The 14,406-nt window shown below is 46.5% G+C and overlaps 1 protein-coding gene across 1 annotated transcript in view; it reads right to left on the bottom strand.

The window, feature by feature from the left end:
* Positions 1-10,098, bottom strand: part of capn3a (calpain 3a, (p94)) — a 400,518-nt gene extending 390,420 nt beyond the window's left edge. Inside the window, exons 1-2 of the mRNA XM_045723775.2 lie at positions 9,657-10,098; positions 6,728-6,797 (exon numbers count right to left, since the gene is read on the bottom strand). Coding sequence (XP_045579731.1) covers positions 6,728-6,797; positions 9,657-9,908 — 322 coding nt within the window. The 5' untranslated portion in view covers positions 9,909-10,098. The remainder of the gene's footprint in view (positions 1-6,727; positions 6,798-9,656) is intronic.
* Positions 10,099-14,406: the final 4,308 nt, after the last annotated feature.

Raw genomic sequence — 14,406 nt, 5'->3', positions numbered from 1 at the left:
TAGTATTGGGGTCAGTGTAGTATTGGGGTCAGTGTAGTATTGGGGTCAGTGTAGTATTGTGGTCAGTGTAGTATTGGGGTCAGTGTAGTGTTGGGGTCAGTATAGTGTTGGGGTCAGTGTAGTATTGGGGTCAGTGTAGTATTGGGGTCAGTGTATTGTAGTGTTGGGGTCAGTGTAGTGTTGGGGTCAGTGTAGTATTGGGGTCAGTGTAGTGTAGTGTTGGGGTCAGTGTAGTGTTGGGGTCAGTGTAGTATTGGGGTCAGTGTAGTGTAGTATTGGGGTCAGTTTAGTATTGGGGTCAGTGTAGTATTGGGGTCAGTGTAGTATTGGGGTCAGTGTAGTGTAGTGTTGGGGTCAGTGTAGTGTTGAGGTCAGTGTAGTGTCATATTGGGGTCAGTGTAGTGCAGTGTTGGGGTCAGTTTAGTATTGGGGTAATTTTAGTATTGGGGTCAGTGTAGTGTAGTGTTGGGGTTAGTGTAGTGTTGTGGTTAGTGTAGTGTTGGGGTCAGTGTAGTATTGGGGTCAGTGTAGTATTGGGGTCAGTGTAGTATTGGGGTCAGTGTAGTAATGGGGTCAGTGTAGTATTGTGTTGGGATCAGTGTAGTATTGGGGTCAGTAGAGTATTGGGGTCAGTGTAGTGTAGTGTTGGGGTCAGTGTAGTAATGGGGTCAGTGTAGTATTGGGGTCAGTGTAGTATTGTGTTGGGGTCAGTGTAGTATTGTGTTGGGGTCAGTGTAGTATTGGGGTCAGTGTAGTATTGGGGTCAGTATAGTATTGTGTTGGGGTCAGTGTAGTATTGGGGTCAGTAGAGTATTGGGGTCAGTATAGTGTAGTGTTGGGGTCAGTGTAGTATTGGGGTCAGTGTAGTAATGGGGTCAGTGTAGTAATGGGGTCAGTGTAGTGTAGTGTTGGGGTCAGTGTAGTATTGGGGTCAGTGTAGTAATGGGGTCAGTATAGTATTGTGTTGGGGTCAGTGTAGTATTGGGGTCAGTAGAGTATTGGGGTCAGTGTAGTGTAGTGTTGGGGTCAGTGTAGTAATGGGGTCAGTGTAGTATTGGGGTCAGTGTAGTATTGTGTTGGGGTCAGTGTAGTATTGTGTTGGGGTCAGTGTTGTATTGGGGTCAGTGTAGTATTGGGGTCAGTATAGTATTGTGTTGGGGTCAGTGTAGTATTGGGGTCAGTAGATTATTGGGGTCAGTGTAGTGTAGTGTTGGGGTCAGTGTAGTAATGGGGTCAGTGTAGTATTGGGGTCAGTGTAGTAATGGGGTCAGTGTAGTATTGGGGTCAGTGTAGTGTTGGGGTCAGTTTAGTATTGGGGTCAGTGTAGTGTAGTGTTGGGGTCAGTTTAGTGTTGGGGTCAGTGTGGTATTGGGGTCAGTGTAGTGTTGGGGTCAGAGTAGTGTTGGGGTCAGAGTAGTGTTGGGGTCAGAGTAGTGTTGGGGTCAGTGTAGTGTTAGGGTCAGTGTAGTAATGTGTTGGGGTTATTGTAGTGTTGGGGTCAGAGTAGTGTTGGGGTCAGTGTAGTAATGTGTTGGGGTCATTGTAGTGTTGGGGTCATTGTAGTGTTGGGGTCATTGTAGTGTTGGGGTCAGTTTAGTATTGGGGTCAGTTTAGTATTGGGGTCAGTATAGTATTGGGGTCAGTGTAGTATTGGGGTCAGTGTAGTGTAGTGTTGGGGTCATTGTAGTGTTGGGGTCAGTGTGGTGTTGGGGTCATTGTATTGTTGGGGTAATTGTAGTATTGGGGTCAGTGTAGTAATGTGTTGTGGTCATTGTAGTATTGGGGTCAGTGTAGTAATGTGTTGGGGTAGGTGTAGTATTGGGGTCGGTGTAGTATTGGGGTCAGTGTAGTATTGGGGTGATTGTAGTGTAGTATTGAGGTCAGTGTAGTATTGGGGTCAGTGTAGTGTAGTGTTGGGGTCAGTGTAGTGTTGGGGTCAGTGTAGTGTTGGGGTAATTGTAGTATTGGGGTCAGTGTAGTAATGTGTTGGGGTCATTGTAGTATTGGGGTCAGTGTAGTAATGTGTTGGGGTCAGTGTAGTATTGGGGTCAGTGTAGTGTTGGGATTAGTGTAGTGTTGGGGTCAGTGTAGTATTGGGGTCAGTGTAGTATTGGGGTCAGTGTAGTATTGGGGTTAGTGTAGTATTGTGGTCAGTGTAGTATTGGGGTCAGTGTAGTGTTGGGGTCAGTGTAGTGTTGGGGTCAGTGTAGTATTGGGGTCAGTGTAGTATTGGGGTCAGTGTATTGTAGTGTTGGGGTCAGTGTAGTGTTGGGGTCAGTGTAGTATTGGGGTCAGTGTAGTGTAGTGTTGGGGTCAGTGTAGTGTTGGGGTCAGTGTAGTATTGGGGTCAGTGTAGTAATGGGGTCAGTGTAGTAATGGGGTCAGTGTAGTGTAGTGTTAGGTTCAGTGTAGTATTGGGGTCAGTGTAGTAATGGGGTCAGTATAGTATTGTTTTGGGGTCAGTGTAGTAATCGGGTCAGTGAAGTATTGGGGTCAGTGTAGTAATGGGGTCAGTGTAGTATTGGGGTCAGTGTAGTGTTGGGGTCAGTGTAGTATTGGGGTCAGTGTAGTGTAGTGTTGGGGTCAGTTTAGTGTTGGGGTCAGTGTGGTATTGGGGTCAGTGTAGTGTTGGGGTCAGAGTAGTGTTGGGGTCAGAGTAGTGTTGGGGTCAGAGTAGTGTTGGGGTCAGTGTAGTGTTAGGGTCAGTAGAGTAATGTGTTGGGGTTATTGTAGTGTTGGGGTCAGAGTAGTGTTGGGGTCAGTGTAGTAATGTGTTGGGGTCATTGTAGTGTTGGGGTCATTGTAGTGTTTGGGTCATTGTAGTGTTGGGGTCAGTTTAGTATTGGGGTCAGTATAGTATTGGGGTCAGTGTAGTATTGGGGTCAGTGTAGTGTAGTGTTGGGGTCATTGTAGTGTTGGGGTCAGTGTGGTGTTGGGGTCATTGTATTGTTGGGGTAATTGTAGTATTGGGGTCAGTGTAGTAATGTGTTGGGGTCATTATAGTATTGGGGTCAGTGTAGTAATGTGTTGGGGTCAGTGTAGTATTGGGGTCAGTGTAGTATTGGGGTCTGTGTAGTATTGGGGTCAGTGTAGTGTAGTATTGTGGTCAGTGTAGTATTGGGGTCAGTGTAGTGTAGTGTTGGGGTCAGTGTAGTGTTGGGGTCAGTGTAGTGTTGGGGTAATTGTAGTATTGGGGTCAGTGTAGTAATGTGTTGGGGTCATTGTAGTATTGGGGTCAGTGTAGTAATGTGTTGGGGTCAGTGTAGTATTGGGGTCAGTGTAGTGTTGGGATTAGTGTAGTGTTGGGGTCAGTGTAGTATTGGGGTCAGTGTAGTATTGGGGTCAGTGTAGTATTGGGGTCAGTGTAGTATTGTGGTCAGTGTAGTATTGGGGTCAGTGTAGTGTTGGGGTCAGTGTAGTGTTGGGGTCAGTGTAGTATTGGGGTCAGTGTAGTATTGGGGTCAGTGTATTGTAGTGTTGGGGTCAGTGTAGTGTTGGGGTCAGTGTAGTATTGGGGTCAGTGTAGTGTTATGTTGGGGTCAGTGTAGTGTTGGGGTCTGTGTAGTATTGGGGTCAGTGTAGTGTAGTATTGGGGTCAGTTTAGTATTGGGGTCAGTGTAAAATTGGAGTCAGTGTAGTATTGGGGTCATTGTAGTGTAGTGTTGGGGTCATTGTAGTGTTGGGGTCATTGTAGTGTTGGGGTCATTGTAGTGTTGGTGTTGGGGTCATTGTAGTGTTGGGGTTATTGTAGTGTTGGTGTCATTGTAGTGTTGGGGTCATTGTAGTGTTGGGGTCATTGTAGTGTTGGGGTCATTGTATTGTTGGGGTAATTGTAGTATTGGGGTCAGTGTAGTAATGTGTTGGGGTCATTGTAGTATTGGGGTCAGTTTAGTAATGTGTTGGGGTCAGTGTAGTATTGGGGTCAGTGTAGTATTGGGGTCACTGTAGTATTGGGGTCAGTGTAGTGTAGTATTGTGGTCAGTGTAGTATTGGGGTCAGTGTAGTGTAGTGTTGGGGTCAGTGTAGTGTTGGGGTCAGTGTAGTGTTGGGGTAATTGTAGTATTGGGGTCAGTGTAGTAATGTGTTGGGGTCATTGTAGTATTGGGGTCAGTGTGGTAATGTGTTGGGGTCAGTGTAGTATTGGGGTCAGTGTAGTGTTGGGATTAGTGTAGTGTTGGGGTCAGTGTAGTATTGGGGTCAGTGTAGTATTGGGGTCAGTGTAGTATTGGGGTCAGTGTAGTATTGGGGTCAGTGTAGTGTTGGGGTCAGTGTAGTGTTGGGGTCAGTGTAGTATTGGGGTCAGTGTAGTATTGGGGTCAGTGTAGTGTTGGGGTCAGTGTAGTATTGGGGTCAGTGTAGTGTAGTGTTGGGGTCAGTGTAGTGTTGGGGTCAGTGTAGTGTAGTATTGGGGTCAGTGTAGTGTAGTATTGGGGTCAGTTTAGTATTGGGGTCAGTGTAGTATTGGGGTCAGTGTAGTATTGGGGTCATTGTAGTGTAGTGTTGGGGTCATTGTAGTGTTGGGGTCATTGTAGTGTTGGGGTCATTGTAGTGTTGGTGTTGGGGTCATTGTAGTGTTGGGGTTATTGTAGTGTTGGTGTCATTGTAGTGTTGGGGTCATTGTAGTGTTGGGGTCATTGTAGTGTTGGGGTCAGAGTAGTGTTGGGGTCAGAGTAGTGTTGGGGTCAGAGTAGTGTTGGGGTCAGTGTAGTGTTAGGGTCAGTGTAGTAATGTGTTGGGGTCATTGTAGTGTTGGGGTCAGAGTAGTGTTGGGGTCAGTGTAGTAATGTGTTGGGGTCATTGTAGTGTTGGGGTCATTGTAGTGTTTGGGTCATTGTAGTGTTGGGGTCAGTTTAGTATTGGGGTCAGTTTAGTATTGGGGTCAGTGTAGTATTGGGGTCAGTGTAGTATTGGGGTCAGTGTAGTGTAGTGTTGGGGTCATTGTAGTGTTGGGGTCAGTGTGGTGTTGGGGTCATTGTATTGTTGGGGTAAATGTAGTATTGGGGTCAGTGTAGTAATGTGTTGGGGTCATTGTAGTATTGGGGTCAGTGTAGTAATGTGTTGGGGTCAGTGTAGTATTGGGGTCAGTGTAGTATTGGGGTCAGTGTAGTATTGGGGTCAGTGTAGTGTAGTATTGTGGTCAGTGTAGTATTGGGGTCAGTGTAGTGTAGTGTTGGGGTCATTGTAGTGTTGGGGTCAGTGTAGTGTTGGGGTAATTGTAGTATTGGGGTCAGTGTAGTAATGTGTTGGGGTCATTGTAGTATTGGGGTCAGTGTAGTAATGTGTTGGGGTCAGTGTAGTATTGGGGTCAGTGTAGTGTTGGGATTAGTGTAGTGTTGGGGTCAGTGTAGTATTGGGGTCAGTGTAGTATTGGGGTCAGTGTAGTATTGGGGTCAGTGTAGTATTGGGGTCAGTGTAGTTTTGGGGTCAGTATAGTGTTGGGGTCAGTGTAGTATTGGGGTCAGTGTATTGTAGTGTTGGGGTCAGTGTAGTGTTGGGGTCAGTGTAGTATTGGGGTCAGTGTAGTGTAGTGTTGGGGTCAGTGTAGTGTTGGGGTCAGTGTAGTATTGGGGTCAGTGTAGTGTAGTATTGGGGTCAGTTTAGTATTGGGGTCAGTGTAGTATTGGGGTCAGTGTAGTATTGGGGTCAGTGTAGTGTAGTGTTGGGGTCAGGGTAGTGTTGAGGTCAGTGTAGTGTCGTATTGGGGTCAGTGTAGTGCAGTGTTGGGGTCAGTTTAGTATTGGGGTCAGTTTAGTATTGGGGTCAGTGTAGTGTAGTGTTGGGGTTAGTGTAGTGTTGGGGTCAGTGTAGTATTGGGGTCAGTGTAGTATTGGGGTCAGTGTAGTATTGGGGTCAGTGTAGTAATGGGGTCAGTGTAGTATTGTGTTGGGATCAGTGTAGTATTGGGGTCAGTAGAGTATTGGGGTCAGTGTAGTGTAGTGTTGGGGTCAGTGTAGTAATGGGGTCAGTGTAGTATTGTGTTGGGGTCAGTGTAGTATTGTGTTGGGGTCAGTGTAGTATTGGGGTCAGTGTAGTATTGGGGTCAGTATAGTATTGTGTTGGGGTCAGTGTAGTATTGGGGTCAGTAGAGTATTGGGGTCAGTGTAGTGTAGTGTTGGGGTCAGTGTAGTAATGGGGTCAGTGTAGTATTGGGGTCAGTGTAGTAATGGGGTCAGTGTAGTAATGGGGTCAGTGTAGTGTAGTGTTGGGGTCAGTGTAGTATTGGGGTCAGTGTAGTAATGGGGTCAGTATAGTATTGTGTTGGGGTCAGTGGAGTATTGGGGTCAGTAGAGTATTGGGGTCAGTGTAGTGTAGTGTTGGGGTCAGTGTAGTAATGGGGTCAGTGTAGTATTGGGGTCAGTGTAGTATTGTGTTGGGGTCAGTGTTGTATTGGGGTCAGTGTAGGTTTGGGGTCAGTAGGGTATTGTGTTGGGGTCAGTGTAGTATTGGGGTCAGTAGATTATTGGGGTCAGTGTAGTGTAGTGTTGGGGTCAGTGTAGTAATGGGGTCAGTGTAGTATTGGGGTCAGTGTAGTATTGGGGTCAGTTTAGTATTGGGGTCAGTGTAGTGTAGTGTTGGGGTCAGTTTAGTGTTGGGGTCAGTGTGGTATTGGGGTCAGTGTAGTATTGGGGTCAGTGTAGTAATGGGGTCAGTTTAGTGTTGGGGTCAGTGTAGTATTGGGGTCAGTGTAGTATTGGGGTCAGTGTAGTGCAGTGTAGTTATTATTTACCAAGGTCTCCCTGGCAAATGTCTGTCCTGCTGGCTCCGCCCACAATGAACTGAGGGTTCTCACAGATTTCCTGAAGACACACAGAAACACGCAGACACGTGGATTAGCTGACAGGGGGAATAAATACTGAAGACACACAGAAACACACAGACACGTGGTTTAGCTGACTGGGGGAATATATACTGAAGACACACAGAAACACACAGACACGTGGATTAGCTAACTGGGGGAATATATACTGAAAACACACAGAAACACACAGACACGTGGATTAGCTGACTGGGGGAATACAGTTGATGTCGGAAGTTTACATACACTTAGGTTGGAGTAATTAAAACTCGTTTTTCAACCACTCCACAAATTTCTTGTTAACAAACTATAGTTTTGGCAAGTCGGTTAGGACATCTACTTTGTGCATGACACAAGTAATTTTTTCTACAATTGTTTACAGATTATTTCACTTATAATTCACTGTATAACAATTCCAGTGGGTCAGAAGTTTACATACACTAAGTTGACTGTGCCTTTAAACAGCTTGGAAAATTCCAGAAAATTATGTCATGGCTTTAGAAGCTTCTGATAGGCTAATTGACATAATTTGAGTCAATTGGAGGTGTACCTGTGGATGTATTTCAAGGCCTACCTTCAAACTCAGTGCCTCTTTGCTTGACATCATGGGAAAATCAAAAGAAATCAGGCAAGACCTCAGAAAACAAATTGTAGACCTCCACAAGTCTGGTTCATCCTTGGGAGCAATTTCCAAATGCATGAAGGTACCACATACATCTGTACAAACAATAGTACGCAAGTATAAACATCATGGGACCACGCAGCCGTCATACCGCTCAGGAAGGAGACGTGTTCTGTCTCCTAGAGATGAACGTACTTTGGTGCGAAAAGTGCAAATCAATCCCAGAACAACAGCAAAGGATCTTGTGAAGATGCTGGAGGAAACAGGTACAAAGTTATCTATATCCACAGTAAAACAAATCCTATATCGACATAACGTGAAAGGACGCTCAGCAAGGAAGAAGCCACTGCTCCAAAACTGCCATAAAAAAGACAGACTACGGTTTGCAACTGCACATGGGAACAAAGATCGTACTTTTTGGAGAAATGTCCTCTAGTCTGATGAAACAAAAATAGAACTGTTTGGCCATAATGACCATCATTATGTTTGGAGGAAAAAGGGGGAGACTTGCAAGCTGAAGAACACCATCCCAACCGTGAAGCACGGGGGGTGGCAACATCATGTTGTGGGGGTGCTTTGCTGCAGGAGGGACTGGTGCACTTCACAAAATAGATGGCATCATGAGGAAGGAAAATGATGTGGATATATTGAAGCAACATCTCAAGACATAAGTCAGGAAGTTAAAGCTAGGTTGCAAATGGGTCTTCCAAATGGACTATGACCCCAAGCATACTTCCAAAGTTGTGGCAATATGGCTTAAGGACAACAAAGTCAAGGTATTGGAGTGGCTATCACAAAGCCCTGACCTTAATCATATAGAAAATTTGTGGGCAGAACTAAAAAAGTGTGTGCGAGCAAGGAGTTCTACAAACCTGACTCAGTTACACCAGCTCTGTCAGGAGGAATGGGCCAAAATTCACTCAACTTGTGGAAGGCTACCCAAAACGTTTGACCCAAGTTAAACAATTTAAAGGCAATGCTACCAAATACTAATTGAGTGTATGTAAACTTCTGACCCACTGGGAATGTGATGAAAGAAACAAAAGCTGAAATAAATCACTCTCTCTACTTTTATTCTGACATTTCACATTCTTAAAATAAAGTGGTGATCCTAACACCTAAAACAGGGAATCTTTACTAGGATTAAAATGTCAGGAATTGTGGAAAAACTGAGTTGAAATATATTTGTCTCTCCGTCTTCAACTGTATATCTGTCACTTTAGGTTTGCATGTATTCTGATCTAGTTAACTGTTATGGAATAGTGACCCAATACAATGAATAACACTGTAACAGCAACAGTATGGAGCTGATGAAACACTGCCACACTGCCATTGTTTGGAAATCGAAGGAACGTACCGGTAAACACTATGCCAGTGCTCACACAGAAACACAGACACATATGGGGGGGGGGGGGGGGCAGTAATCCATACGTTAGTTTTGTTCAATCAACCAAAGTCACATAATGCGACATTTAGCTTTTTCTAACCAAAAAGCCGATGTAACCCATGCAAATCACCTCAAAGTAAATTCACATCCAGGCAATAAGCTACATAATCCACTTCAGAGACGTCGGACCTGTTTACATCTGTATTACTTTAACCATATGATTCAGAACCATTTCTAACCATATGATTCAGAACCATTTCTAACCATATGATTCAGAACCATTCCTAACCATATGATTCAGAACCATTCCTAGCAATTTTTTAACCATATGATTCAGAACCATTTCTAACCGTTCTTTAACCATATGATTCAGAACCATTTCTAACCATATGATTCAGAACCATTTCTAACCATATGATTCAGAACCATTTCTAACCATTCTTTAACCATATGATTCAGAACCATTTCTAACCATATGATTCAGAACCATTTCTAACCATATGATTCAGAACCAATTCTAACCATATGATTCAGAACCATTCTAACCATATGATTCAGAACCATTTCTAACCATTCTGTTACATCCATGTTTCAAGCAGCCATATCAACAGTTATTCTAGCCCACGATGCTAAACATTTAGATCGAGATAAGATTATACAAAATCTGTGAGAAATATTCGTTTTACTACCATCAGCAATCCCTTTTAAAACGTCCTTGTTGTTGACTCGGTATTGTAGACATCATCCCACCTCCCAAATGCGTGTCCATTCCTTCCCCCTCTTTATAGAATCATCTTCCTCTCTTGTATGTCCCCCTTCCCCTCCCCCCCCCCCCCCCCCCCTCCTCTTACCTTGGGTCTCTTCCAGACGATGTTCTTCACCTTGTTGGACTTGTGTCCCAGCTCCTTGTATCCCAGAGACTCCACGGAGGCTGGGAACGTGTCATCCTCAAACAGGCACTTCTTGGTGAGGCACTCCTGTTTCAGCGCGGCAAAGTCCTGTCCGCTGAAACGCAGGGGCTTGCTGAGGCTTCCTTCTCCGTCTCTTCTCTCTCTCTCCCGAATCAGCCGGTCACAGAAGAAGCCAGATGGTGTAAAAGGCATTCTGGATTTTTTGGGGGGATTTTTTTTTTAAGACTGGCTTTTGCCACTTCCACTAAAGTCTTACAAGCCTAAAAAGCTAATCTATGATTGGCTGTGTCGTTGTATGACTTTCCCCTCCCTCTTGGTCATAGAGTAGACTCTAAAGGCCATGCCGGGTGAAAAAGACTCCACGTACATTCACACTCACACACTGACACACACACTGACACACACACTGACACACACACACACACACACACACACACACTGACACAGACACACTGACACACTGACACACGCACACACACACAGACACACACACGCACACACACACACACACACACTGACACACGCACACACGCACGCACACACGCAGACACACACACACACACAGACGCACGCACGCACACACACACACGCAGACACACACACTGACACACACACACACACACTGACACACGCACACACACACACACACACACACACTGACACACGCACACACGCATGCACACACGCAGACACACACACACTGACGCACGCACGCACACTGACACACACGCAGACACACACACACACTGACACACACGCAGACACACACACACACACACACTCACACACACACACACACACTGACACACGCACACACGCACGCACACACGCAGACACACACACACACACACACACACACACACACACACACACACACTGACGCACGCACGCACACTGACACACACGCAGACACACACACACACACACACACACACACACACACTGACGCACGCACGCACACTGACACATACGCAGACACACACACACACTCACACACACACACACACACTGACACACACACAGACACACACTGACGCACGCACACACACACACTCACTCTCACACACACAAAAAGGTTGTCTATTTGTTGCATTCCCATTGGTCCCCAAACAATGGCCCCCCAACGTTCCTTAGCAGTGGTCATTCCAGTGGCACAAAAGGGGGGTGGGGTGCTGCCCCGGGCGGCGCCACAGCCCATGTAAACAGTGGTCAGTAGATGGTCTGCCTCTGCAGAAGGCATTCAGTCCATTTATTCCCTATTCCATTCAGTATACAGCAGTCTCAGCACATCTCCACTGCAGCAGCAGATCGAGCTCTCTCTGAGGTAAACTAGCTAGCACTGTGAGGGGGGGAAACTCCAACACCCCTTGAATCAGTCAGGTACGTTTTAATCAAGGGGACACATCTAACGATATACACAGAGACCTTAGGTTCTACATGCGCAAAGCAAAGTTCTAAGATAATTGAGCATCAACAACGGTTTTCACGTCCCAGATTTCAGAACTATTTTTATTTTTTTGTAGTGAATTCTTCTTTCATAACTCATTAAAGGTCGTCACCTTAAAAGGTACCTTATGTACAGACTATCTGTAACGCCCTGGCCATAGAGAGGGGTTTTTGTTCTTTATTTTGGTTAGGCCAGGGTGTTACATTGTGTGGGCGTTCTATGTTCATTTTTCTATGTTTTTGTATTTCTTTGTTTTGGGCCGTGTTTGGCTCCCAGTCAGGCACAGCTGCAGTTCGTTGTTGCTGATTGGGAGTCACACATAAGTAGCCTGTTTTTCCTTTGGGTTTTTGTGGGTGATTGTTTCTGTTTAGAGTTTTTCCTGACAGGACTGTTTGGCTGTCATTTCTTGTCGTGTTTTGTAAAGTGTTCTCTTTTAATTCAAATTCTAATGATGAACACATCCTCCGCTGCACCTTGGTCTAATTCTGACGACGGCCGTTACACTATCATAATCCTGAGACATTTTGTAAATTCGTTTTAATAGTGGAGTACAATCACAGATAGATAAAACCTCATGGCTTTTAAATGTCAATCTGTGTTCAGCCATAAAGTTCAACCTGGAACCGAATGTTACAATGATTTCGATAGAAAAGTACACACATTTAATGATTTAAATAAAAAAAAGAATTAGGCTTCCTTTCTAATCACATCATCAAATATATTAATTCATGTTCATCACACATTTGTTAAAACGATAGTTCCCTAAAATGACAAATACACGTTATCCTATGGATAACTAGCATCATTGTGTAACATTTGTCGTAGTGGAGAGAAGACCAATACGCAGCGGGAATGTGGATACTCATCTTTTTTAAATAAAACACGAGTAAAGCATCCACAGGAAAAAAACAATAAACAATACTCACGACACGAACAGTTTTGCAGGCTAACAAAACGCAGTGCAAAAACAACTACCCACAACCCCAAAGAAAAACACACACCTGTTTATAGGACTCCCAATCAGAGGCAACTAGAGACACCTGCCTCCAATTGAGAGTCCAGCAACCCAACTTACACATAACACAAAACCTCTGCCACGTCCTGACCAAAACGAATACAATTACTCACTCTGCTGGTCAGGACGTGACACATTGCTAAAGCTTTGTTCTGGATGAGTAAACTAATATACACTGCTCAAAAAAATAAAGGGAACACTTAAACAACACAATGTAACTCCAAGTCAATCACACTTCTGTGAAATCAAACTGTCCACTTAGGAAGCAACACTGATTGACAATAAATTTCACATGCTGTTGTGCAAATGGAATAGACAACAGGTGGAAATTATAGGCAATTAGCAAGACTGTCACGGCTTTCTTCGTCGGAGGACGATATAGCGAAATCGTCGTCTGAAAAGGTGGACCAATATGCAGCAGAGTTGGTGTTCATTTTCTTAATTTATTAAAGAACGTTGAACACGAAAAACAAGAAAACAATAAGCACGACCAATGACAGTTTTGCAGGCTCACAAAAACACGCAATGCAAAAACAATCTCCCACAAATGCAAGACAAACACACCCAACTAATAAAGGACTTCCAATCAAAGGCAACACCAAACAGCTGCCTTTAATTGGAAGTCCACCCCAATTAACTCAACATAGAAACACACTCACTAGACTACACATAGAAATACATAAACATAGACCATAACTCAAAACCTGGAAATAATAAATCAAACACCCTCCTAACTAACACACCACCCTGAACCACATTAAACAAATACCCTCTGCCACGTCCTGACCAAACTACAATAACAATTAACCCTTATACTGGCCAGGACGTGACAGTATCCCCCCCTTAAAGGTGCTAACCCCGGAAGCACCTTAAAAAAAAAACACAACCCCAAACAACAAAACAGAATTTCCCCACTACTAAAAGGGAGGGAAGGGAGGGTGGCTGCCGTCAACGACGGCACTGTGCTACACCCCCCCTCCCCAACCCACCTATATCAGGAGGTGGCTCCGGTTCTGGCCATTCCAGGCAGTCGGGCCACTCTGGCAGCTCGGGGCAGTCTGGCCAGTCTGGCAGCTCGGGGCAGTCTGGCAGCTCGGGGCAGTCTGGGCAGTCTGGCAGCTCGGGACAGTCTGGCCAGTCTGGCAGCTCGGGACAGTCTGGTCAGTCTGGCAGCTCGGGACAGTCTGGTCAGTCTGGCAGCTCGGGGCAGTCTGGCCACTCTGGCAGCTCGGGGCAGTCTGGCCACTCTGGCAGCTCGGGGCAGTCTGGCCACTCTGGCAGCTCGGGGCAGTCTGGCCACTCTGGCAGCTCGGGGCAGTCTGGCCACTCTGGCAGATCGGGGCAGTCTGGCCACTCTGGCAGCTCGGGGCAGTCTGGCCACTCTGGCAGCTCGGGGCAGTCTGGCCACTCTGGCAGCTCGGGGCAGTCTGGCCACTTTGGCAGCTACTGACTAGTGGGTGGCTCTGGCGACTCCTCACAGACGGGCAGCTCTGGCGATTCCTCAATGACAGGCGGCAGTGGTGACTGTTGACTGGCGGGCGGCACTGGTGACTGTTGACTGGCGGGCGGCACTGGTGACTGTTGACTGGCGGGCGGCACTGGTGACTGTTGACTGGCGGGCGGCTCTGGTGACTGTTGACTGGCGGGCGGATCTGGTGACTGTTGACTGGCGGGCAGCTCTGGTGACTGTTGACTGGCGGGCAGCTCTGGTGACTGTTGACTGGCGGGCAGCTCTGGTGACTGTTGACAGGCGGGCAGCTCTGGTGACTGTTGACTGGGTTTACGCACTTGAAGCCTGGTGCGTGGTGCTGGTACTGGGCGTACCAGATTGGGAACATGCACCTCCAGGCTAGTGCGGGGAGCGGGAACAGGACGAGTCGGACTGGGTTGACGCACTTCCGGGTCCGCACGAGAGACAGGAGCTGGAAACCCAGGGCTATGGAGGCGCACAGTCGGTCTTGATCTTACCTCCTGCACAACCCGTCTTGGCTGGATGGAACTAGTAGCCCTGTACGAGCGGGGTGCTTGTACAGGGCAGACTGGGCTGTGCAGGGGCCTGATGGTAGCCGTGCGTAGAGCGGGAGTTGGGTAGCCTGGTCCTCGGAGGCGTACCGGCGACCAGATGCGTTGCGCAGGCATCCTCCTACCAGGCTGGATGCCCGCTCTAGCACGGCACCTGCGAGGGGCTGGAATAACGTGCACCGGACTGTGCGTACGTATGGGTGAGA

The sequence above is a fragment of the Salmo salar genome, chromosome 09, assembly GCF_965601325.2.
Source record: "Salmo salar chromosome 09, fSalSal1, whole genome shotgun sequence".
NCBI lineage: Eukaryota > Metazoa > Chordata > Actinopteri > Salmoniformes > Salmonidae > Salmo > Salmo salar.
Note: the sequence above shows the minus strand (reverse complement) of the source record. Positions and strands in the feature narration are given on the sequence as shown.